The sequence below is a fragment of the Dicentrarchus labrax genome, unplaced genomic scaffold (assembly GCF_905237075.1).
Source record: "Dicentrarchus labrax unplaced genomic scaffold, dlabrax2021, whole genome shotgun sequence".
Lineage (NCBI taxonomy): Eukaryota > Metazoa > Chordata > Actinopteri > Moronidae > Dicentrarchus > Dicentrarchus labrax.
The window spans coordinates 28,572,072-28,598,770 of NW_026136706.1; the positions used below are offsets into that span (position 1 = coordinate 28,572,072).

Here is a 26,699-nt window from a genome sequence, read left to right on the forward strand (position 1 = left end):
GGATACAGTGAGATGACACACCGCCGTAAAAGTACCTTTCTGACAACTTGTAAAAAACGCTTTCACTTTGTGAAACGACAGTGGGTAAATGGACAGTAATAAAAAGCTAAGTAATGCTGTCCCTGTGTGACAGCTGTTGACAGGTAACTTTCTTTTTAAGATTATGATTAACTCTTTACTCTCTCCACTGTTTATTCAGATTTCAGCCGGGAGACAAACAGTTGGGTCAGATTCCTTCAAAATGTAATGTTACTGAATAGGAATTACAGGGCAATTTTAGTAATTAGTAACAATACATCAAATTACAACATTTTTTTATTTAATCTGAATACTTCAAGAACTGGATGCAGCCACACGTTTTGAGCTCTACAAATATAATTTTTTCTCTTAAAACATCTCAAAACTAACAAAGGACGTCCCGGAGGGGCTGCGAGCCGAGCTGCTGCTAACGTTAGCTCAGCTTGTTTCTCTGATAACTTAAGATCCAGACGTCCGATGACTAAAATCCTTCATCCGGTTCAAATCTAGAGTTAAAAAGCACCAAGATCTAAACAGTGGATGGTAACAATGTGGCTTCAGACTGGATAAACAGTCAATGTATGACAGCTTCTGGCAGACAACCACAACACTGATGCAGGCACAAAGGGGATATGTGAAATGTTTTTTACATTTTATTCAGGTAACTCTGCGTTTCACCGCCATCACTGAGTTTGAACATTGTTGGAAGCATTTGGGATAATGGAAATACACAACTCAACTACATAAACATAGTAGCTCTAGAGTTGAAGACATTTGAATGCAGGAATCTTATAGATTATAGCTTTAAATGTTACTAAAGTTGCTTAAAATATCTGTGCCGTAAAGTGGTATCGGAGAGTACAAGAGCACAGTATTGGACCTGATACCAAATACTGGCATTATGCATCCCTACAGGTCTGCCACAAAGTGAGGCGCTTGTCTAAGGAACCCCGTATGAAACTGTAATCTAATTACCCGTTTTTCAAATGTTATCTGGGCTAATTATAGTTACTTATTTTTTCTAATCTGATTATGTAATCTTGATTACATGTCCATCTTACTGATGTTCTGCTGCCTGCTTACCATTTGGGCCCATACCCGTATGATTGGTATGAGTGTTTTAGGCCGCAGGTCAGATTGCAGCCTCATTACATCAGCGAATAAACCGGTGACTGTTCAGAGTATGACGTGGCAGTTGTCCCTGTCTCGATCAAGTCCCACCTTGGCTGTAGGCGGTCGGACATGCTGTCCCCATGAGCACCAGTAACTGAGATGTGACTGGACCTGACATGACATTAGTCATCTCCTCCTCCATCTCTGTTAATCCCGTTAGCGGGGCAGGGTCACATCACAACCTGAGTCACACATTTGCTGGCCCTATGGGCATGTTGTCCCAACACCTGCCATGTCTATCTTTGTTCCATTGCATAAGAATTTGGGCTATTATAAAAGTAAGACTCTGAACTGAAGAGTTAAATATCTGTCAGTTTTTAACCAAAGCTCACTGGTCTTTCCTTTTTCAAGCTGGTTTGTATTATCTGTGAGCGGCACAAGGCTGTGGACTGACTGATGGTGCACAGACATATTCAGTCTTCATTTGGAAGATTGATTTCCAGCCTTATTTTAAACTACATGAAAAAAATGGAAGGGGGCTATAATTTTGGGAGATTTATGTGGACCGCTGTGCAACAGAAAAACTGGCACGTTTGCCTCAAAAATGGTCTCCGCTGGGAGCCAAAGGCCTAACAAAAAATAGTCCCATAGTTGTAATTTACAGCTGGTGTAGAATAACTTTCTCTTTTCTTGACCAGGTAAAGCAATGTCACAGCAGCTGCCAAAAACAACTGATGTTTGATGAGCGTACCAGGTCTGGTTTTTGGAGTTTGAGGAGGAACACAGTCATCCAGTGCAGAATCGAGGAATAATGTCTAGTGCGGGAATAAAACACCGGCATCAAAGACTGAACTTCTCAGATGGAGCTGAGGACACAGGGCAGACCACAGTGCAGCTAATGACCTTAACACTCATTTGCACACAAAGACACACCGTTGTGTGCGTGATACTGCATGTGGAATGAGAACAGCAGCCCTTGGTGAGGCGGGGGGGTTCGTGGAGAAAGAAGGGATAAAACGACAGAGATAGAGGGAGATATGGAATAATGAGAGCGCAGCTAAGTGTTTCCCCATGTGCACCTGGGGCAGTGGCTGACCCTGTAAGGCAGGGTCTAAGCCTCAACCCTCTCCCCCGCCCCTCCCTCTCTGTGCCAATGCCCATAGGCACTGAGGAATCACTGGAATGAGGGAGAGCGGACAGAATAAGTTGTTAATATAGGTCATGAAGAGCATCAGAATTAAATTGAGATGGTTTCATAAGCAGTTAAAAACGTAGTAGTAAGTTCTGAATGGGGGTATACACAATTGTACTCAATCCCAAATTAGAGTTTAAAATAGTGTAAAACTCAACTGAAGCTACCAAATCAAAACATGAGACCCACTGAGCGATATCAGTTACTTGTTCGGAGTTAACAGTAGGGCCAGAAATGGCTGCTCTGGGGGAACAGTTCTGAGAAAAACATCTGAACGCAGGTGCTTTGTGATGTGTGTGTGCTTCCAGGTTTAGGATTTGTTGTCATGAGAAAAGAGAGGCACGCAGCCAGTAAACAGAAACTTTTCCCCTCTTGTTCTCAGATATCTGTTTAGACTTCATAGATTAGCCGTGACTCCATCAGACTCGCATTAAGCACATCACGCACATTTGCACGCATGCACACAAACACACGTGTGCTTGCGCGCACACAAACACACTCCGATTCTCCTAACCCCAGAGACATTTATGACCTTCCTGTATATCAGTTTTTACAGTGCAGGGCTCCTGAGCAGAACAGCAGTAAAGTGGAACAAGGACAAAGCAAGAGAACCAGATTTTTTACAGCGAGCCTCCATGTTCTGCTTCTGCTGAGTGCAGACAGACAGACAACAGGAGGCGGTCACTCACAGCACGTCAACAAAACATTGCTGAGAGGAGACATCATCAGGGAGGATTCATTATACATACATCAACATTAGTTAGCTAGCATTTTGCTAAAATTAGCTAACTTAAGATGTAACTATATATGTACCACTGACATATATAAAGATAGGCGACAAGACAGCTCTCCAAAGTGAAGTCAAAACATCTCAATCGCCCCCTGGTGGCTGCTGGCAGTATATGTCATAAACCCCGCCCCTACCATGTTAGCAGAGAGGACACTGGCCACACTAAATAATCAATAATCAAGTACATGTCAAATAACTGTTTCCCAAAGTTCATTTTTCTGATCAGTTTGGTTTTCATTGGTTATTTGAAGTGGGGGGGTTTCACGTCATGATTGACAGCTGAGCACTACTCGAGATTGAGTCGAACTGGTGTATGGCCAGGACACCGGTTCACTAATTAAGGCTTTGTTCCATTTGGTGTAGCAGAGCCAACATGGCCTTATTTGACCTGAATGGAACAGAACAGAATGGCAGCTGTGAAAAAGTCTATTGACTACAGCATTCTTCTAACCCTAACATTAACATTAACGCCGCCTGTCTTTTACCATGTCTCGGAGGGATTCACACCAACCCGCGTAAACACACACACAAGCACACCAAAAGTATCTGGGCTCTCACAACTTCTCCGCCCTGAAGCATCAATTTTCCAGTTAACTGGATTGTGTTAGCTTACACTCGAACGCACCATTACCACCAAATTATTCAGATGCGAGAAAGAAAACTTTAAGATTAAACACACATCACATTTCCTTAATAACACACAATTTCAATTCAATTCAGTTCAATTCAATTTTATTTGTATAGCGCCAATTCATAACAGAAGTTATCTCAGGACACTTTTCAAATAGAGCAGGTCTAGACCGAACTCTTTATAACATTATGTATGAAAACACAGATGCTGGTTAGGCTGATATACCATGCTCTTTCTTTGGAGAATAAGTAGTGTGTGTGTGTGTTTCACCTCCCACTCTGTGTCTATGTGGAGGTGGCAGTTGGTGGGTCACTGTTGTTGGAGGGAAAGCTGAATACGTCCCGCAGAAGGGAAGAGTAGTTGACGTCTTTTGCTGGAACCTCGTCGGCGCCAAACCTCGCATTCATGTCAAACTGGATACGACAGGAACACACAGGTCACAGCTCTGACAGCGTTCAAATACTTTGTTGTTCAGTGTTTCCAATAATTAATTGTTTTAGTCTCCACTTTGGTTGTTCTAATTGTCACTCCTTTTAATATACTAACTTTGTAATTGTCTGTCTATAATAGAGCTCTCCTTTATTATTCCTATATTTGTCTTACTCTGCTCTGTACTTTATACAACTTGAAAAGCACCTTCAGTTGTCAGTGTGTATCAAATGTGCTACATAAATAACACCTAACGTCCTTAGGCTCCATTAGTTTGATTAAACCTCACACACAGAAAACAATAGAACTTCTTTTTAACACTAAAGGACAATGCAATTTAGCTTATTTCCCTAAAGCAATAACTTTTGAACTGGTCCCAATATTGTTAAATATAATGAATAGAAAGAAAGAAAGAAAGAAAGAAAGGCACTTAGGAAATAGACAATCAATCTGAGTCTGTCAACGTGACATTCCTGTTGTGTCCTCACTCTAACTGTGTTTCCATCCAAAAGTGTAACGCCAACTTTCACGGTATTTCGAGTAATCTGGCAAAAGAAAATACAAATGCATGCTTGTTTCCATCCACTACCGAGAATATTAGGAGTTGGTTAATGAGATAAGCAGTAAATGGCACCATTCGCAATATCAGAAGAGGAAGATGCAACAAGATCACGTAAATAAAAGTCGAAACTCAAACAATACATAAAACAGGAAGGAAATATGACTTTTCTGTGAGTTTCATAATATATTACTGCGAGGAAGGTTCCATCAGATCTGGAGAGCCATGGGAGTGACACGGAGAATGTTGGAGTGGAAACAGCAACTTATTTGAAAAAAGAGTTTCCATCTCCCATTAAAGGACCAGTGTGTAGGATTTAGTCAACTAGCCATGTAATTCCAGATCGCAACTCCTTCTCTTCACCCTCACCTTCCAAGCTTGTATGTGAAAATAGCCATGAAAATTGTAAAATGACCACACATTCAACTACACTTAAACTTTTATAAACAGGGAATTTGTTTGATTAACAAACTAGAATTTTGTTAGTATTAAATTAATTTTGTCATGTTAATGTAATGATTAGATCATGTTTGCTGGACATGATTCAAAGAAAATTCAGATTAATGAAATCATCCCATGTTAGTCCAATCGATTATTTTGAACTGCATGATTTTGACTGGTTTAAAACATGCAAAGTATTCCCATGTGATTAAGTAATTCTGTTCGGCCAACTTAATTTGGTTTGGATAAACTTAATTTACTAGTGTAATTTCACTTATTTTAAAATTTGTTATATCAACCCTATTAAATTAACTTGACTCAACTCAAGTAAATATGTTGGGCTTAGAGAATTGCTTAGAGCTGAAAGAAAGACATTTGATCCAGTGGAAATACTTTCCATGAAAAAAACAGTTTCTTGTGTGTGTATAGATTTTAAGCCTTTAAAATGTTGAGCCTAAAGTACTATTGTCTTTATATGTTAAACATTTTAGGAATTATTCTATGGATGTCACTCTGAATAAGAATAAACCAGCTAATAGCAATACCTCTTTCTATCAATAAATGAGCAATAAATCAGAACTGAGCGCTGTGTTTGGCAGTGTGAAAGTAGCCTTAGTGGCATCTAGCGGTGAAGTTGCAGATTGCAAACAAATTAATACCGCTGGCCTTCCAAGGGTGTAAGTGAAAACTACGGCTGTGAAGCTTGTGAAAAACTTTAAAGGCCCTTTGTAGAGCCAGTATTTGGTTTGTCCGTTCTGGGCTACTGTAGAAACAAGAGCTTCCTCTGTAGATAAACACAGCTCGTTCTAAGGAAACGAAAACCTATTATACACTAATGAAACCTATGAATATTATGTTCCATTTCTGACAATAGATCCTCCTAAATGTTACACACTGGACCTTTAAGCAGCTTTTTTCAACTTTTTAAAATGTACCTGTTTCAATCAAACTTTGGTAATGCAATACTTCAAAATCTGATTAAAATGTACAGCTTATACACAACACTTGGGGTTTACCTTGGAGCTTTTTAAGGAGCACAGAGTAGTTGAGCAGAGACTGACTGACTAGTTTGGGCTTAGAACCCGGCAAGGCAAAGAGCAGCTGTAAACCGTGACAGAGGAAAACAGAGAATTGAGTGAGCATCGGCGTACACACTCTTACACACCCAAACACACATACGGATTCGGTCCACTCCCATTCTGTCCATGCAAGACTCCCTTTGTTGTCATGCCATGGTGTATATCTCTCCTGCTCACCTGTTTCTACTTAGATTTGGCTGTGGTAGTGCATGCTAAATCAGCATTACATAGGAAAGATACAAATGCAGGAGAGAAGAACAAAGGAGTTCCTTTCTCTCTTACCTTTAAGGTGTCTTCCGGCATTACTGGGGGAGCAGGGTGCTCTACCCAGTTAATGCCAGCCAGGAACGCATGGTAGTCAATCTCATCCCCGTCTGTGAACCTACAGCAGACATGCATCCAGATTAGAAACACGTACTAACCTCCAAATAACAAAGACAACATTTAAATGAAGCTTTTTTGCTCTACTTCAGAGGTTTTAGTGGTATTCAGTCTGACTGCTGATTTTTAAACCATGCCAAGAAAAAGATTCTGGGCAAAGACGTGGGCTATACTTCACAATAAATGAAATTTGAAAATTGAAAAACTCTGAAAATGCAGTGGGAACTGTTCTACCCTGAACTGTGCGTAGGTGATTAGTGGGGCTCTTACTTGCTGAGCAGACCTCCCAGCAGGTTCTCAGGCAGGGGAAGCCGGAAGGCCTGACAAATGGTCCTTGTCTCTTTGGTGGAGAGACGGCCGGTTCTGGAAACACAGAGAAAAGCAGAGACACAGGCATCCAACTTAAGAAAAAAAACATGAATCTCTAGAGGTTAACCCTGGTGGTGGTGACCCACACTGGGCTGCTTTTGTAGTGGGTCATTTGGATTAAGCTCAAGGAAAATACACATGGTCTTTAAGCTCATTTCACATTCACGTTTTAGAACGTTGTAGCTGTGTGAAATGGCCCGACTCAGCTCCACTCAAGCCGGCTGATGATGCAGTTTTTGATGGAAGAAAGAGAGAATCAACTCATCAGTTTGTTTTAAGGGACAGCCACATCTGTACAACACAGGCCTTAAAGCTGCAGTAGGTATTTTTATAAAAATAACATTGTCATATTTCTATCTTTCTCAGCTCTGATTGGTTGTTTTCATTAAGGCCCGGTGGATTCTTACAAATACCATTAGGAGCACTAGGAGGAGCCAGAGGAAGCTGATTGTTTCACAGATTATCTGTCTCATGTTCTACTGTCAGGATATAGTGAAAGTTTCAGTAAATATTACAAAAAGTAATTTTTATAAAAGTTACCTACTGCAGTTTTAAAATGTACTCAAAGAGCAATCAGTTCCAAATTAATTTTGTCTCAATACATTTTTTTTTATATTTTCACCATTTCTTAATAAAACTGTAGTAAGGAATATACCATATCCCCACTCATATTGTAAGACTCAACAAATTATATCCAACTAGACGGAACTTGTCTCAACTCTTTAGTCTGAACTAGGCTTTAGAGGCTATAATCTACCCTAAACTAAAAAAGTCTTATATCATTATATTACTGAGAAAAAAAGAAGAAAAAGGTCTCAAACTGAATTTGTATGAAGACAATGTGTGTGTGTGTCCAACAGAGCATGCTTGTCCTCTGAGACCACCGCTGTTTTCCACAGAGATGTCAGATGGTCTGGAGGCCCATCCTTGTCATGCTATCTTCATTACACTAACTGAGAGTGTCAACACAGCCTCATAAACAGACAGTGCAGCTTAACCTTGTGACACTGCTGACCATCCATTATCAGATCCATCCATTATAGAGCTCTGCTACATATGGATAGCACACATGCATTAAACATGCAATTTTATGCACACAGCGAGAAGGAAGGTGACAAGCATAGACATAGACCACATATGTGTGTGTCCTCTGAGCTGCATGCCATACAGGTCTTCAGGGTCCATCTGGTTCCAATGCTCCACTCTCACACTGCTGGAACTAATTGTTGCTCTGAGATATGGGGCCAATGGCTACACGATTGATGTCTTGTTGTGACGCTGTTGGTGTGTGTGTGTTTCTGCTGCAACACTGTTTAGTCTTAAGCTAACATCTGTGTTTGTGTGTGTGTGTGTGTGCGCACCTACTTGTGTCGGTCATGGTGTGCGAAGGCTCTGGCCATGTCAGGGAGCTCTTCAAAGTGCTTCTTCTTGAGGAAGTCCTGGGCCACGGCCAGCATCAGGCCTGCATCCACCTCAGGCTGCTCGCGCTCCGAGAAACATCGGCCCAGCACCAGCACTTCGTGCTCCGACAGGCCACAGTCCAGACCCATAAGCAGGGCTCTGTGATGCATACACATACAGAAAATAACACATTCCACTGTTCTTACTTTAAAGCCAGTGGGTATGGAATTTCTCTTTGCTCTTTTAATATTTACATCCTCATAATCTTTATCTTGACAAGAGTTTCCTGTCAGCTGTTCTTCCTGGTTATACACGTCTAGTTGATAATTATCATTATAATGTTAACAGACAATTACACTTTATGATCAGATCTTAGGTATGTATCAAGATCTCCTCCAGACAAAGGTTGGGTATCGTTTTGGTTTCTTCCGATGCCAGAGCTAAAATGATACGGTACAGGGGCTTAAATGGCCACTTTAGAAATGGCTGTTGGAATCCTTTTGAGTAAAATACAGCCACACTTTAGACAGCTTAGTTCGGCATTTTAACCATGCTTAACGTAGCTACTAGCCTTGGGGGAGGCTTCCTGCTACCAGGGCAATGTAGAGAGAGAGTTGCGGTGATGCCTCTGGTACCTGTAACATATGCACCAGTGAGCAACTATTTCAATAGAAGCAAGGCACCCAATGGTGCCCATCCCTAAGAAAAAGTACAATTTCCACATTAAAACCCCTAAAAAGGCATCTACTCCTTCTACCTCATTGAAAATTGCAGAATCTATGAATATGCAGATTTTGTTCAGATATGTGTATTCATGTGTGGAAGGTTTCAAGTATAGAGCTGCACAATCCAATTTGCTCAATCAGTATCTGTGCAAATTAGGGCTGCGACCAGCAATTACTTTTTTTTTTCAATGACTACAAAATGTCAGAAATGCTGAAAAGTTGTCATCACACTTTTCAACAACAACGTACGGTAACATTCTGTCAAAAAGTAAAAAATATTAAATTAAATTATCAATTATATAATTAATTATATAAAATAAAACAAAACATAGAAAAACAGAAAATCCTCACATTTGAGAAGCTGGAATCAGAAACTTTTAGCATTTGTGCTTGATCAATAACTTAAATAATTAACGGAGGGGGGCTCTGATCATCTGCTTCAGTATATATTATTGGCACAAGGGGAGGCATACTAGACAGACTGAACTATACTTATAGTTGCAGTTTTACTACAGTACCTGAATGACTCATAGGGGATGAAGCCAGTGTTGCTGGGGTCACTGAGAGCCAGAAACTTCCTGATCTCACTCTGTTTCTCCTCTGGAATGGAACGCAGTTTACTGAGGATGTTACCCACATTGGCTTTAGGGAACTTAAGACACAAACACACAAACATGCAATCTTTAATCACATATAGCAACAAGTAACACCTAGATGACTAAATATGACTGCTGGAGCTCTAGCAGCCTGCTCCAAAGACCAGCACTGAAAACAAGCTTGCAGGGCCTTCGCTACAATCCCCCACGTAAACCTTGGAAAACCACCAAATATTCCTCTTCCAGCTCTCCCCCTACCTCCTCAGCATGTTGCTCCATGTAGTTGAAGGTGTATTCATCGGCGTCCAGAAGTTGAAAGTGCTTATTGTTAAGGCAGAGGGTGGCTCCGACGTACAGATCCTGAGCTGTAAAGCACTCAGACACCTCGCTCTTAAAAAGGTCCTGGCCTGGCTTCTTTACACGACCACGCTCTAGGAACTTACCACCGAGCACACCTGGAGCACCGCGTGTGAGAGAGAGAAGGATAAAAGGGTATGATTAGTTTTTCAGTTCCACTGAAATTAACTTTGTTGAAAAAGTAACTTAGTCCTTTGACCACAGTTTAAAAGCACGGGCATTTACTTTTACATCATTGTTGACCATGTGTCTTAATGTTATTAAATTCCAATCTTAAGAGCATTTTACAGCAACACAGTAAACATGGATAACTACTCTTACCCAGCTTTCAATATTATTACTGGGCAGCTATTTATATAATGCTATGTTATGTTATATTATCGGCCCCATATACTACTTTCAGGATATAGCGAAAGTTTCATAAAAATGATATGAAAATATATCATATATATATATAATCAAATATGATATAAAGCTATTTTCATAAAAATTACTTACTGCAGTTTTAATTTTCTTGAAGTTTGTTTTTGTACCCCCTTTTTTATTTTACTATTCTGTGTTCACTGAAATTATATTTTGACACATCAATTTGTAATGGTGCAATAGGATAGGGTTACCTGTGACAGGAGATTTTGTTAAAATATATCAAACTGTATTTTATATAACATAAAAAGCTAAGAAAAACAATTTAAACAGAAAAAATCCAATCTAAATTAAATTTAAATGATATTGTTTTGTTTGACATTACACTACAATTTAGTTTTGACATGCTGAACAGTCCATGAACCCGTGACATACTATCCGTATAGAATTGTACAAAATACTGTCAAATATTGTTTTAAATATTGAACTGTGTTGCCGTAGCGACACGGCGAGCATCACCTTGTTGTTTTAACATTTGATCGCATTTTGTGCGGGCTAAACAGGCTCAACACCTCATGAAACTTGACACACACGTCCCACATGGCAGCATTTTACATTTCAAATGGATGTTTCAAAATGGCTCAATAGCGCCCCCTACAAATTTTCAAAAAAACAGCCCTGGTGTCCTGTTTAGGGGACATGAATGACATTTGAGATGCATATATATCAAGTTAGGACATACCAAAAAGCCACTTGGACCCATAACCCAAACACAGCAGGAAGTAGGCTTTTTTGATTTTCAGTTTCAGTTTCGGCGGCCATTTTGATTTTCATTTTCACTTTAGGCAAATTTCTGCCCTGTATTTAAATGAACTCCTCATAGGGGACTTATCGGATCTGCTTCAAAATTGGTCAGTGCAGTCAAAAAATGTTGCTGATTATAATCTGTGCTATTTGTGAATGTACGTCGAAGGGTGTGTCCGTGGCGTGCCATCAAAGGTGGCCTTTTTTAATTCTGTAGTCATTTTCTGTAAATTTTTCGCCTTGTATTTGAACAAACCCCTCATAGTGGATTCATCGGATCAACTTCAAAATTGATCAGTCCCATCAAGAAATATTGCTGATTAAAAGTTGTGCTATTTGTGCATGTACGATGAAGGGCGTGTCCGTGGCGTGACGTCAAATTTTGTATTGTGAACAAACTCCTCCTACTTCAAATTTAATCAGCGCAATCTAAAGACATTCATGATCAAAAGTTGTGCTATTTACGACATTTCATCGAACGGCGTGCCCGTGGCATTGCATCGAATTTCAACGATTCGCCATAAAACAGATAGTACTCATAATTTCAGTGTACATTGTCCAATCTCAATGAAACTTCACGTTTGCTACTGGAAAAAGGAAGTAAGCTCTGCATGGCGATTTTGATATGAATTACGTGAAAATGTTGTGGGCCGCACGTGTTACGACGGCACGTGACGCGGCCGCAGCACACCCCGACACGCGCCGACTGTGAGGTCCTGTTCATAGCTGCTTACAGCTTTAATGTTAGATTTGTATCCCAAGCCCTGGGAGTGGTCCTGGTCCTAACATTTTTACCTGAGTTCCTTTGTGGGGGTTCGAACACGCTGATGGAGTCGTCGCAGAGGTAGAAGGAGATGATGAACACTCTGTCTCTGTCGACTGGGTCGTTGGTCACCATCTTGGCATGGAAATTCAGCACATTACTGTTGAGGCCACATCTAGTGGGACACACACATGCGCTAGAGTTAGGGGCTTCCACTAACGCACAAAGAACTCAGTGTGTAATTTGTTTGTGAATGTGGCTACAACTCATCCAACCTGTCCTTCTCCATAAATTTGCGGAAATCTTTCTGTGGGGGCTTGGGCAGCAGGCCCTGGCAGGAGCTCAGCGAGTCCACCTCTGAGCCAAAGCCGTTGTAGGGGGGCACGGGCCTCAGGGGCTTAGGGGTCGGGGGAGCTTTGTACTGCACTGGGGTGAAGTCCTCTGAGAGGAGGAAGGAGAAAGAAAAGACAAAACACTTAAAAGAAGAAAGGAAGCCAAGAGGAGAGCTGAAATGATCAGAGGCCAGCAGGTAATCCATCCATGCAGGAGCACAGCAGCCTGGGTCTGACCTCTGACTGCTCAGAGTCAGACAGGACCCTCCATCACAGTGGCTGTCACTAGGGGCTCCTGGTTTACTACTGTGACTAATGCAGCAAGCCCCTAAAACCTGCCCAGGGTGGCAGACACATCCAGGACCAGCTCTGGTTTCCTCTGCTGGGGAGTGGTGTGCCACTTGAGGGTCCACAGTCTCTTTAACTGTTAAGGTTTGGAGAAATACCATCGCTGGAGGGCCAGTGGATCTTATGTCAGGCTGCTGAACTCCATCCACCAAGGACTAACGATTCCCAACCTGTGGGTCCCAACCCCTACTATGGGTCGCCAAAGCTTCATGGGGGGTTGCAAGAAAATGTTTAAAGAATATATACACAGTAGGCCTATATCTCAGTATTTCATTTATTTCTGTGAATATATCTAAATCAAATTGTTATTTTTAACAAGTTTAAATTACTATTTGAGAATATAAAAAAATAAGTACCAATATGAGTACTTAATATTACCATTACAGTTGTAACAATGACTTTAAAATGTGTTTTATTTTCATCAGATGTTCCTCACTTTCTTCTTTCTTTTATTGTTATGCATTGAATATAATATCCATAAAATAGGTCACTTAGTCAGTTTACTCAGTGATATAATTCCCAGGAAAAGGGTTGGGAACCACTGATACAGGCTATAAAGTAAGCTCAGTCCTGAGCCATTAGACTTAGGAACCAGTTAGTTAGGAAGATAACAGCTCTTCCTGGTGCTTGCTCTTACTGCCACTAAGTGTTCAGATCAGTGTACTGCAGGCAAGAACAACTGATGAATGTGTGACTAGCTAAAATGTCACACTGCCATTGTCAATGTACTTTTATATTATTCAATTAAATTTTGTTACATAAATAGAGAGTTTTCTTGCACAGATGAAAACACTTGAAATCACACATTTTGGTCTATAAACGTCAAAAGTATGCCCTTTAGAGCAATGGTTCCCAGCCGTTTTCCTTAAGGGACCCCTTATGTAACATTGAGTAAATGGAAGACCCCCAAATATTTATCAAATACAGAAAAACTAATAAACTCTACAATGAACCCAAACACACACACAATAACTGCAGGTAGTTTGTGTAAATTGAGCCATTTGGAAGAATTCTGAGCATTTTGTTGACATTTTTGAAGTTGTGATATTAAATAACACACCTTAATGCGATATGTTATTTTAAATGAAAAAGAAACATTTGTTGAAACTGTTCACATTGAAAATTTTAAGTTGCACAAACTCAATTTTGTAAGTTAAAAACATTCCTTTTTAAGTACTTTTTACTAGTATTTTTCACAATACAAATAAAAAATTCAAATTGAAGTCAGTGTCACTTAACATGACTAAAGCTACTTGATCAAGAATGTTTTTTTAACTTACAAAACTGAGTTAGGTGTACTTCAAATTTTAAATGAACTTATCTGGTTTTTAGTTTCATTTAGTTTTCTTTACAGAAGTGAATGAAATGTTGAGATACAACAGCACACATGTCTGTAGCACAACTGAAATTAAAATCAATAGGATGGGTTACCTATGCCGTATTTGGAGTGGTAGTAGTCTTTGGTGAAGTCATCACAGTCGGTGATGATCACCTTCCTGCCCCACACGTTCACCTCCCCACCCACAGTCAGATGGGAGTCCTTATAAAACTCCTCACGGACAGCTCCTGTCTGCCAGATGGAGGGAGAACAAAGAGCGGAGAATGAGACGAATGAAAGACCACACCGTGGAATTGCTGAGTTTTTTAATTTAGCTAGATGTACACGAATTGTACATTTAGCTACATTTAGGTAGTATTGCTGTTAATGAAACCGGCAGGGTCAAACTTCAAACTGTTGAGATCAATGGTGTTCAGGTACAAGCTTGCCTAATACTCTACTGTATGTTGTCAAAAGTATGTGGACACCCAGACGTTACATGCATATGTGAGTGTTATGGACACTACTATGTTGCTATATCAGCTTCTGTTTTTACTTCAGAAACATTGCACATGTACACATATACAAGAACTTATATTGTATTTTATTGTATATGGTGTGTATATTTTATATTTTATATTTTATGATACTATTTTTTTTTTTTTTTTTTGGGGGAAAATCTTTTTCCTCCCCACCAGGGGGGCATTTTGGCAACGGTTGCAGGATCATACCAAAGGCACAGGTGTTTTTTTTTTTTTTTTTTTTTTATTTATTATTTTTTTTTTTTTTTTTTTTTTTTTTTTTTTTTTTTTTTTTTTTTTTTTTTTATTTTTTTTTTTTTTTTTTTTTTTTTTTTTTTTTTTTTTTTTTTTTTTTTTTTTTTTATTTTAAAGGGGGAGAAGAAAAAAGAAAAGGGGGGGGAGAAAAAAGAAGCAACCAAAAAGGGGCCCAAATGGGTTTCCAAGGCGTGGGGGGGGGGGAAAGGGCCCCCCTTGGGAAAAGGGCCCCCCCCCCCCCAGGGGGCTTTAAGACCATAATGACTCCTCAGTTAACATAGAATTCTAGTGTGAGCACAGGACCTACTTTGAGGCTGTCCAGTATGTAGCGCTCTCCCTTACTGGTGGAGGAAAACACATTGAGCAGTGTGCGGTCTGCGATCTCTCCAGGCTGCTTCATTCGGGCCAGAGCACACTGCAGGGAACACACAACAGTGGGTGGGAAACTGTTACACAAAACACATCATACAAGATCTTCACAGAGCTGAGCACCATTCTACATGTAATCACCAACATACACACCTGAGAGAGAGACAGACAGACCAGCTGACAGACAGAGAGAAAGGGAGACAGACAGAGGGGTTTATTGACAGAATAAAGAGTAATGAAGTGATGTGCCCTAAAGGACACAGCGATTTCCCATTGGATGGAGGGTTCTGGTCTTTTGGGCTGACATTTACTAAAAAGGCATCAGAACAAACAAAATTACTGGACTGAAAACACACACACATGATTGAGGCCTGGCTGTCTTTCAAGATGAATTAGGCTTCAGTCAGTGAGTGGAGGAGAAGGCCAGAATGCTTGAGGGAGACTGGATGCTGCAGCAGTCCTGTCAGACTGAATGAGGTATCCGCAAGGGGAGGGACGGTGGGAAAAAGATGAAAAGTCACCAGACCAGAAAGGGAAGCACTGCAATAACTGTCTATATGGAAAAAAGGACCCTGTGTAACACATTCTGCTACATTCATGTACTCCCTAAACATTGAATTCTTTACATTTTCTGACTATTCTGAAGTATTCAGGAATTTCCATAACCTGTAGGATCTGTGTTTGTTCTTCCTCCCTCTCCTTGACAACAAATATAGCCCTCCTCTCTCCATTCCCGTAGCCCAGAGATCCCATCGTGACGCCTCACCTTAGGTAGTTTGCTGCGGTGCAGGAATTTGGGCACATTGTCTCTCCCAGAGTTTGGCGAGATCACCTCCCGGATCTCTATGGTGTCATCAGCCAGGAAGTAGTGCAGAACGAGCTCCCGGGGGTCTCCGAACACACTGTCTTTGTCGTCCCAGAAGCAGTAGAAGCGCAGGACTTTGCGGTCGTGGTCGAGGAACTGCTTCAGTGTGTCACGCCTCTCGTAAGGCCGGAGTGGCTTCATGCTTTTCTCGATCTGGATGAGGGACCATGTGAGATAATACACATACATAAGAGACTTCAAATGATTTCTTCAGGGGGAGGTGTTTTTTAATTGGGAATCGGTACCATCAGCAGGGTTGATTGGTTGATCAAAGATAATGATTAAAATGCTGGTTCCAGGGCTTTGAATTTGATGATGCACAATTATTTTAGTTTTATATTGTTGTAAACTTAATACTCTTGGGTTTTTATACGGTTTCCTCAGACAAGATGAGTAGCTTTAAAACATCAGGTTGAATGGCGTATGCTAATATTAAACAATATTTTGATTTAAAGCTACAGTAGGTAACTTTTATAAAGATAACTTTTTGTCATATTTGCTTAAACTGTCCCTATATCCTGACAGTAGTACATGAGACAAATAATCTGTGAAAAAAACACTCCTAGTGCTCCTGATGGTATATGCAAGAATCCAATGGGCCTAAACGATAACAACCAATTAGAGCCGAGAAAGACAGTTGGTTGTTGAGTCTCTTTCCCATGTTGTCAAATAACGATGCTGGGAATGAGACTCAACATTCAACTACCTCCAAGCCACCAACCCAAAGCGTCCTCATATCTTCCTCGGCTCTGATTGGAACCTGATTTTTTCACAGATTATCTGTCTCATGTACTTTAAAGTGAAGGAAATGTGTAATTATTATGAGGCCTACCTGTTCCCGGAGGTTGCTGTAGGGGTCTGCAGGCACAGCGGCACGGTCATTCAGGCGCACCCCAAGCTCTGTGAGAAAGTTTCTTGTGAAAGAGTCACAGTCGGTCACAGTGAATGTGCGTGAGTACAGCACCATCTGCTGGTTGAGGTTAAAATGGAAAATGTTGTAGAACTGGTCATCATCTGGAGGAGGCAGTGGGATACGCTGGCGGCAAATGAGTGTTCCTGCCACAAGGAACAACAACACAGCAGTGGTGAGTGACAAGTAAATGGTAAATGGACTGTACTTATATAGGGCCTTTCTAGTCTTTCAACCACTCAATGCGCTGTACACTACATGCCACACTCACCCCATTCACACACATTCATACACTGATGGCAGTGGCTGCTATGCAAGGTGCCAACTGCTCACCAGAATGGAAACTAATCATTCATACATACATACACCATACACATCATAATTCAGTGAAGGGCACTTCGACATGCAGCGGGAGGAGCCGGGGATCAAACTGCCAACCTTCCGATTAGTGGACGACCCGCTCTACCTCTGAGCCACAGCCAAGTATTAAAGTGCTCATCAGTGAAGTGTACTGTGGGTAATGGAACATTTATGCAGTACATGAAAAATAAGTCTGCTGAACTACATTTACTAGACATTTTTCTGTCACAGACACCTTGAGGGATGCCACTGTTCTTGTACTCTGGCTCCACCACCTGTATGGTATCATCTTCCAGGTAGAAGTAGATCTTACACTTCCTGATTCTGTACGTCTCATCTCGCGCCTGAGGCACAGCTTCCTGAAAGTATGCTTCAAAACACAGAACCTGTAGGTGCAAAAGGGCAGTTAGTTAAATGATCAAATTATGGCTTTTAGTTACATAACCGATCATTAGTTTTCAAGGTTTCTTTAATGACTTGAATAATGAAGAAATATGCAAATGTTAAAAATGATAAACAGATCAGTAACATAGTCCAGGTGTTGTTCTGTACTGTGTAAAGTGAGCAGGGTTGGGTCAGTAGTAATGTAATTTGTTGCATTACAAAAGAACATGTAATCGAACATTAAAAATATTATTAAGCTACTAAAAAGTCTCTCCCCACCTCTCCAAAAAGCAGCTGCCACAATGCAAAAAAGGAATCTCAAGGATGTAAAAAAATCTTATTTTTTGTCCAAAAAAAATCTTGTCAGACATGATTTACATTAGGAAAGTAATCTGGTTTTAATATCTAACTGTGTCTTAATAAAATATTCCAGCTAGTATTGAGCTCTATTGAAGCAGTAACCAGTAATATCCCAGCAGAGGAACAAGATTATTTTACTTATTTAAGAGGAAGACCACTTGCACAACTTCTCAGTTTAAGAGAAAGTGGTCTTGTCCCAGTGTTGGAAATGAAGTAGCTGTTTAGTTTTTCATTGTTTGAATATAGAATATAATAGTATCAGTTTAGCTGATAAATTATTGCTCGATAATAATTGTTATGCAAAACGGTTGATAGCCTTTATGTTCTATGAAAGCTAAAGTATGTTTGTGGATGGACTTCACTAGAAAAAAATAAATGAACATCTGAAAAGTCAGAACTGTTGTTTGTTGTTAACAACAGTGTATCTTTGCTCTTTACATCTCAGCATTTCTTACCATCAGGTGCACATAAACTACAGGTTATGAACTTCTTATTAGAATATGTTATGTTATCGGTATCAGCCATGAGAAGCAGGTAATTGTCGGTTATTGTATCATCTGATAATCCATATTATGTATCCCTAGTGCACATTCTTTAGGTGGAAGTGATGGTGATATTGCCAGAAATGGAAGGCTGTTTTTGAGGGACTGCTGCTGCTCGAAGCTTCCATCTTAGAGCACTTGTCTTAGGAACCAGACACGCTTTTTGTGAGTTAATAGAGCGTTCAATCAACAACATAATCATGTAATCCTCGACAAAGTAACTATAATATAACTATACGTTCTTCACATGTAATCTGGTTAGATTATAGATACTTATTTTTCATACATAATCCAAATGACATGTAATCCATTACTAACTAACTAATACTGTAAATCAACACAGAAACATTTACTGTGCTGTATGTAACATATTAAAGACACTGCTTACTATTAGCTGGAATTTATTTAAATTAGACATGATGCCCACACAGCTGATATATGTGTCTATAACTGAGGAGGTAAGACAGCTCACCTGTTTGTCAAAGGCTACCCATGATGGTACGTAGCTGCCCTGTCCTCTGGGGTAGACTGAATACTTGGGTTTGATCTCCTGGCCGGCTAACAGCTCTCCTCCAATGCCTGGCTTTGCAGATCCCACAAACAAAGGGACTCCATTGGAACAACCGAAATGTTGGGATTTGTGGAATCTCTCTTTCCCTAGCTGTGGAACAGAAGAGAGGAAGTGTTTCAACTGTTGAGCCTTGATAGAATTATCACTTTCTATTACAAACATACTGTAATATAATCATTACTGATTATATATTTATAATTAGTAAGGCAGTGATGTAGTGACATTGATCATTTACTACCGCCAGAAATCAAAAGCAACTAACCTGCATTTGCATAATACTAGTTTAGAAGGATACATTACCCTGGAAATCACATTTCTTAATTTTACATTAAGCTCAAACATTCCATAAAGTCCCTGATTACAAGTTGTTTTAAGGTTTAGTTAACTAAGGTAGGGCTGAACAATTTATCAAAATATTATCAAAATCACAATATGGCCATGTGCAATATCCAAACCACAGGAGCTACAGTGTATTGATGCAGGTAAATGTGTGACAGAACAGCATTCTAATGAAGTACTGTAGTGCTGCAGAGATGCTCTGGTACAGACCACAACAAATGCCACATCAGCATAATTGTTATAGTTTTTTTATTGCCCTAATTTAGGTCCCTCTAACGTTACCACAAGGTAAAAACACTTTTCTTAATCTAACGTGTGTATTTGTCTCTTTAACTAATGCTTTTATTGTATCTGTTGTCTCCCTAGATCAGGGATCTCAAACTGTTTCCAGCCCTCCATCCTGCCCCTTTATTTTAATAGTTTTTACTATAACTTGTATCACCTGTAAGATCGATTGTATTTTATTTTATTATCTCTTTTATTTTATTTTTACTCAGTTCTGTCTCATTATCTTGTCAATCTTGTCAATGATTGTTAGATACACATTTAGCTCAGGAGCTAGCCTGCTAACAGCTTTATTTATCTCTTATTTCCAAAACATACATAGTAGCAGTGCAGTAATGATAGAAATAACAGGGTAAACAATAACAATAATTGAAAAACAAATAAATGATACAGAAAATAAATAGACAAACAATAAGAAATAAAAACCTGCATTCACTTGAATTAAAGATATTCAGTCTCACAGTTCTGAGAGCTTTCTGTTCTGAGCACAAGATACTGACTTAAAATACAACTCCAGTTCTTTCATTAAAACACAAAAAAGAGGTTTCACTTTGGCAAATTTACATTTGTGGATGTAAAACGATGTAATGCAAGAATTATGAGATTAAATATAATTCTTTTTCAACTGAAATGTCACTCTTTAAAAAACCAAGTAGAGCTTAAAGTCACAGAGAATATGAACTTTATCTAAAATAAATCTACAAATATTTGCCAAGTTTCCGGATATACTTAACGTTACATTTCCAAAACAGATGGAGAACAGTCTCAGTATGGAGTCACAAAAGGCACAATTTAGATCTAACGTTAGATCAACGTATTTGAGTGTGATAAAGAAGGATCTAACCGGCTAACATTGATGAGTCATTTTAAATGACACTTCTTTCACCTTATTGAGCCTGCTAACTAGCTAACTAGCTAACGTTAATATACCAGACTGGAGCGTTAGCTGCCGAGCTAGCTGTTCGAAGCTAAAGGCGAAACATTTGTGCGACACAGAGCGAACGTCTTACCTGTTTACTGGGACAGTTCCCGGGTAGAAACGGTAACGCCATGGCTGTGATATTTCAAACAGGTTGTCTTCTTACAACTTTGCTGCTGTGGACGTTCAGCTGTCATTCAAAGTTAGTGGTTGCCATGGAAGCGTTTGTTTGAGGGCGTCTCCGGGCAACAGAAGGGACTAGTACAGTACTAATATATTATGGGATTTTAATCCACGCACTAGTTTAATTGAAAAACAAGGAAAGAAAATAGTGCTTTAAAATGTGAAGTCAAAATGGAAACTGCATACTGTCCATTATAGATCTTGTCCACAGCTCTTACTGTGTCATTATTACATACTTCATTAGCTCTTGTGTCAATGTTTGTTATTAATTCAGTTGAGTTTCAGCTGGTTTCCAGAGCCGGTTTGCTCCTTTCACTTCAGATTTTATTGTTTAAAAATGTTTAGATTTTGGTTAGTTTATGTCCCAGTCTCAAAAAAAACATACTATACACCAATGCCTCCTCATGCTTGCTGACAAATTTAGCCCCAAAACATTCAAACTAAAGCATTTCCTGTATATTTTTACCTTATTTTAGTCTGTTTTGTAAGTACCAGTGGGTTTGCTCCTTTCAGTTTTACTTTTTACTGTAAATCCTGTCCCTGACAAAGAGCCCCCAGATTATTGTTTAAAAAAGAACTAAAACTAATACTGAAACTAATAAAAACTAAACATTTATTTGCATGTTTTTTAACTACAAGTCTAGTTTTTTTTTCTTCTTTTTTCCACTTACTAATCTGTATATACAGATATTTTACACTTGCTTTGGCAATGGAAACCCATGCCAAAAGCCCCTTTGAACGGAATTGAATTGAATTAAACTGAAAGAAGCGACCCCACTCTGTAAACTTAACTGAAAAGAAACTAAATTTAAAAGACAAACATTTTAAATGTATTTTAGATTTGTATATTTAAAACATGAAAGCTATATAAATATAAAATATATAACTGAGCAACATGTTTTAACTATAGAAGGGTGTACTCTCATTTATTCTATAATAATGGGGACAGAAATCTCTGGTGCCCTTTAAAGTGAAAGTAAAACTATGCTCAGATAATAAACGCATGACATGCAATGACTCTAAAGGAATCTAGGTCAAGAGTAAACAGACACACTTGTACATATTGTCAGAAAATAAATGAGAAATTATTCAAATGTTTTTGTTATTTTTATTTCTTCGTTAAACTTACATAGTGGACTAACCACAACCTTCCCAACCTAAAGCATGAATGTACTGCTAAACAAAATACATTAAAAAAAAGAACTGTAGGGGAGGCTGAAATAACTCATCAAACATACAGCACCTCTACAAAAGGCATAACGATCCCATATCTATCAGCACACTAACACTAGAGAAGACTGATCACGATGTCTGGCAATAAAAAATACACTGACACTGGCACTGATAGATTCCTATGGGCTCCACCTGCCATGTAAAGGTGAATTTAAATCTACTTGCACTCGACTTTGATTGATTGTGTGCAACAAGGCAGCAATAACAGTGCATCATCTTCACTGTGGTACAATATCAGTTTGGTAAAAATAAATAAATAAAAACATTACAACATTCTGATTTACATGTTTTCCAGTCGTTTTTTATGATATGTTGCATTATTTGGCCTGGAGAGTGGAGTATTTTAAGAGGGTCCTTCTGGTCTAACCAAGAAGTTCCACATCGAATGGACAGTGCAGTCTCATGGAGGTACAGTATTAAAGTAGCCAGAAGGAGGTGCAGCTTATGTAGAAACACATAGCTACAAGCTAATCTAAGATCGGTTGCTTTTTGTCATTAAACACTTTAAAACCATCCACCAATGATTTAGAATATTTCCCTATCGTATGTCATGACATCAGAGAAGCACTCTTCTCATTTGGCAGACCCTAAGATGCGAGGCCGAGCAGGAACCCTCCGATGAATCCGCTTGTGACGACAATGTTCTTCTTCACAAACTCTGTGGACTGAAGAAGACAGAAAACATGTTTGAGCATATAAAGCAGTTACATTCTAGACTGACAGTAATTCACACTGAAATGCAACATATATACACATAGTAGCTGAATTAACCATTTAAGTTAAGGTTTTCTCTGACTCTTTAACAAATGAATCACATTAATGCCTCATTTCCACTGCACTGTACACTGTAAAAGAAAAAAACAGTTGAGAAAACTAGTTTCAAGGCAACTTCACTAAATTTAAATTTTACAACTCAAACTTTATATAAATATAAATAAACTAAAAAGACCTTTTGCTGATCTATAATCTTTTGAGGGAATCTACTTTTCCTCTTTAGAAAAACTTCTGTTTGAATTTATATTTTTTAAAAAAAGATTTTACATTACAGTATTTGAATATTAAATTGATACAATAAAAAATGCTATTTTTGTTCTAAAAAATAATTGAAATTACTATTAGTTTATTTCAAAACTAAAATTTTGTGAAGACGGTTCCAAACGACATATACTGTCCCATGCATCTCTAACAGAGATCACAAGAAGGTAAGATGGCCCACTCTCTGTTTATCTGTGAACTTATTTATAAGAGACATAAATAGTATGTCTATTTATGTCTCTTATACCACCACAGAGACACGCTCAGTTTTCAGTTTTTTTAATGTTAGTCAAAGTAGTGCAAAACCAGGGACGTTGCAGTCATATGTTAAGCGTTTTAACCACAAGGCCAGCCACCGGGACTTTACTTTAGGTCTCATTTTGAATGTGTGATTGAAGGATGATTCATCAAGGCCGAAAGCGAAGCTCTGATTGGCCTTTGTGTGACAATCCAAGCAACAACAAAACACAAATATCTTACCTTCTCCACAAATGTGTTTAGCTCCGGGCCGGCTTGATTGGTCCCCTTCTTTAACTGCTTCTTAGCTTTGTTGACATCCTTCTCCACTCTCTTCCAGTCCACCTGGATATAGCCAGTGTTGTTAGCTATCTGGAGAAAGAGTCAGGACAATGAAAAACACATTAGAGGCAGATTCACTAAAAGGATTTTATTCTGTTGAGAGGATACATTTGTGCCCGGTGATGCAAGAATACCTGCAGCAGCAGGAGACCTCCCCCTACAGATGTAGCGGCAACCTTTCCAACCTTCTGGAAGAGATATCCTACACACCTAAAATGAGTCGAGACAGAGCATAAAATGGTACAAGATGTCTCCTACTTCACTGTAAAGTCCATTCTCAGTGGATGTGCACTGGTGGCTTCAAGTTTCTACATCACACTGTACAAGTTGATACTGGACCAGGACTGACTTCCTGACTATTTGTGATGTCACAAATCCTGCTGGTAGGCCCCGCCCCTTAAAAATCTGATTTTCAATGAGCTCAGAGAAACTTTCCACTTTCAGTAGATGAATGTGAAAACATCCTTCTAGTGTCAAACTCTGCACAGACAGCATTCAGACAGCACACTGTAGGAACAATAACAAACACTGATTATGACTGGATCATGATGATGTGACATTTGTTGGGTTCTGTAGCAAACCAACATGTTACATCGGCAGAAGAAGATTTGTAGTCCAGTGAATCTCTGCTCTTCATTATAATGCCGTTTTGTCTCACATTTTGCCTTTATCAAAATATTGCAGCAGGGTTTGAGTTATAATCTGAGGTTTGTGGGGGTCTCTCAAATAACTAACGTTGGGGTGGTGGTAAATAAATAATAATGTAACAGGTGCGCTTTCCATGAGAGAAAGAGAGAGACTGCTACCCTTTTTAGTATCATATGAAAGTAGTTGGACTATCTAGCGCTCCACTAATGGGAGGATGCAGTGTTTTACAAGTAAATCCAATACAATGAAAGCAGTCAATATAGAATTCAAGAGAATAGTAGTCAATGTAACGCAACTTTAACTGAAATAATAATGCATTATTTGTCATTAAAATAATGTATGAGAGACCTCCACAGATGTACAATTTGAATGCTTTCATGGGAGCTCAGACCCATTCATGTGGGAGCTCAGGTCCCACTGGCTCCCACTTAACTCAAACCCTACACTGAAACTTCTGCAATCTGAATAATACACTTGGCTATACTGCAATATGGATTATATTTTTAAATTAACAGGGCAGGCCTACTTCAAACAGGCTACCTTTAAAATCACCAGTGTAACTAAAACGGCTGTGCGGTATGATATCCTAAATCCACCACCAAAGAATTTAAGGGTAGAGAGCATGGAATATGTTTGCATAACTGATAAAATAAAGACAGATGAAAAAATTATCCAAGTGAGTTGCCTAATTTAACCCTGGACTATTTGAGAGCCATTCAAAATGTTTTTTGTCGTGCACATCATAGTTATCCATAAAAAACCAAAGGTGCACGTGAAGGCAACACAATACATTTCCAATGAGAATATTTACCATCCGCTCACTCCTCCTATGGCTATCTGTGTGGCAACGGAGTATTTCTCTGCTACGGGGCCGGAGTTTTTCCCAAAAAGGCGATTCCACCATCGCTGTCGTTTGGCATATTCTGTCAGGTCTACGACTTTGTCGTAAATCTCCCCTTCCAGCTCTTTACACACAAAATAAAAACAGTCAGCATACAATCGCAACGAAGCAGTTACTAGCTAAAAGGATAGGACTGCCATATTAAATCAATCTGTCAAACTACAGCACTTCTTAATTTAACATAACAGTATGAACGCCACACTGCCATAACTTAGTGACAAACCCTATCAGTCCATATGTTTACATGTGTTTTAAGATAGCTAACGATAACTCCATGCATGGCCTCTGTGGGAACTTAGTAAAGTTCTATATAGGCCGGACAATAAGTTAGCATGAGCAGACAAGTAAAGCTAAGCGACAGTTGAAAAGTTAGCTATTGGCGCTACGTCTGAAGACGTCGCGGTTTAAGCGAGAGGGCGGCGGAGCTTTAAGGACGCCCGAATGTAATGTAGAAGTTTAAAAACCTGTTTCATGTGATATTCGTGCTAAGAAAAGTCTCAGTTCAGACAGAGATGTACTGAGTTTAAAGGCCTACTTACCCTTGTCGCGGTTCGCCATTTTGGAGTGCGCTGCTCTGTCCTCAGCTGCCTGCACGTCCGGCGTCATTTGCATACTTTTGACGGTCAAAGTAAAACAGAAAACAGACAGCCCTGCCTGTGCAATGATATCTTCATTTACACACTGTAATAATAAGTATGACACTGAGGATTTTTTCAGAACAAAGGCTTGAGTGCAAAGTGTAAACATTATCATTACTATTTAAATCTGCAGTAGGTTATTTTTTATTTAAAAAAAAATCTTTTTGGTCATATTGGTGGCTGTCCATAATTATATCTAAACCGCTATCAGTGCATTTTTGCACCATATGAGTCAGATCACCTAACACTTGATGTGAGGAGCAGCCAGACTGGCGTAATGGCCGACTGTGCCTACAGTTTTTGCTTTTGTTTGGCCTTATTTTTATTGATTAAAGCTGCTGTAGGTAGTTTCTGTAAAAATGTCATATTTTTGTCCTATTTGTTGAAGCGTTTACATCCTGATAGTAGTAAGTGAGATGCATACTCTGAAAACAAAAGGTTCCTCTGGCTCATTGTAGTGGGCCTGAACAAAAACAACCAATCAGAGTCAAGAACTGTAGATGATTATTGAGTCTCAATGCCATACGTTCTATATCTTTCTCAGCTCTGATTGGTTGTTTGCGTTCAGGTCCAGTTGATTCTTACAAATGCCATCAGAGGAACCTTTTGTTTTCACAGATTATCTCTCTCATGTAGTACTGTGAGGTAATATTACTCATTATTGCAAGTTTGGGAAGAGGCTATCAAAAACAATCAAATGATACAAAATGACTTTCTGCCTGTTCTGATATATAAACCCTGCCTGACAGGAATATCTATTTGTATTTATTGTATATTTCTACTATTGATTGTC

General features: G+C 39.3%; 2 protein-coding genes across 2 annotated transcripts; both read right to left on the reverse strand.

The window, feature by feature from the left end:
• Positions 1-3,828: 3,828 nt before the first annotated feature.
• efhc2 (EF-hand domain (C-terminal) containing 2) lies at positions 3,829-20,913 on the reverse strand. Its single transcript, XM_051403265.1, has 15 exons — positions 20,781-20,913; positions 19,048-19,236; positions 17,525-17,675; positions 16,852-17,075; positions 15,921-16,172; positions 15,093-15,200; positions 14,123-14,261; positions 12,287-12,452; positions 12,044-12,186; positions 9,983-10,179; positions 9,647-9,780; positions 8,368-8,562; positions 6,904-6,996; positions 6,535-6,634; positions 3,829-4,157 (listed from the first exon to the last, which is right to left on the reverse strand). The coding sequence occupies exons 1-15, from the start codon at positions 20,820-20,822 to the stop codon at positions 4,029-4,031; spliced, it is 2,262 nt and encodes a 753-aa protein (XP_051259225.1). The 5' UTR covers positions 20,823-20,913; the 3' UTR covers positions 3,829-4,028.
• A 1,044-nt stretch (positions 20,914-21,957) lies between these two features.
• fundc1 (FUN14 domain containing 1) lies at positions 21,958-25,934 on the reverse strand. The gene is made up of 5 exons (XM_051403400.1): positions 25,808-25,934; positions 25,179-25,332; positions 23,854-23,929; positions 23,621-23,749; positions 21,958-22,770 (listed from the first exon to the last, which is right to left on the reverse strand). The coding sequence occupies exons 1-5, from the start codon at positions 25,878-25,880 to the stop codon at positions 22,693-22,695; spliced, it is 510 nt and encodes a 169-aa protein (XP_051259360.1). The 5' UTR covers positions 25,881-25,934; the 3' UTR covers positions 21,958-22,692.
• Positions 25,935-26,699: the final 765 nt, after the last annotated feature.

Bases quoted from the DNA above. Each gene is read 5' to 3' on its own strand.
- efhc2 (XM_051403265.1), bottom strand. From the start codon at position 20,822: ATGGCGTTACCGTTTCTACCCGGGAACTGTCCCAGTAAACAG. The intron at 17,076-17,524 runs GTGTCTGTGACA...TCCTTGTGGCAG, and splicing joins GAACAGTGGCATCCCTCAAG to GAACACTCATTTGCCGCCAG. The intron at 9,781-9,982 runs GTAGGGGGAGAG...TTGTGTCTTAAG, and splicing joins TGGAGCAACATGCTGAGGAG to TTCCCTAAAGCCAATGTGGG.
- fundc1 (XM_051403400.1), bottom strand. From the start codon at position 25,880: ATGCAAATGACGCCGGACGTGCAGGCAGCTGAGGACAGAGCAGCGCAC. The intron at 23,930-25,178 runs GTAAATATTCTC...GACTCATTTTAG, and splicing joins ATAGGAGGAGTGAGCGGATG to GTGTGTAGGATATCTCTTCC. The intron at 23,750-23,853 runs GTATTCTTGCAT...CTCTTTCTCCAG, and splicing joins GAGGTCTCCTGCTGCTGCAG to ATAGCTAACAACACTGGCTA.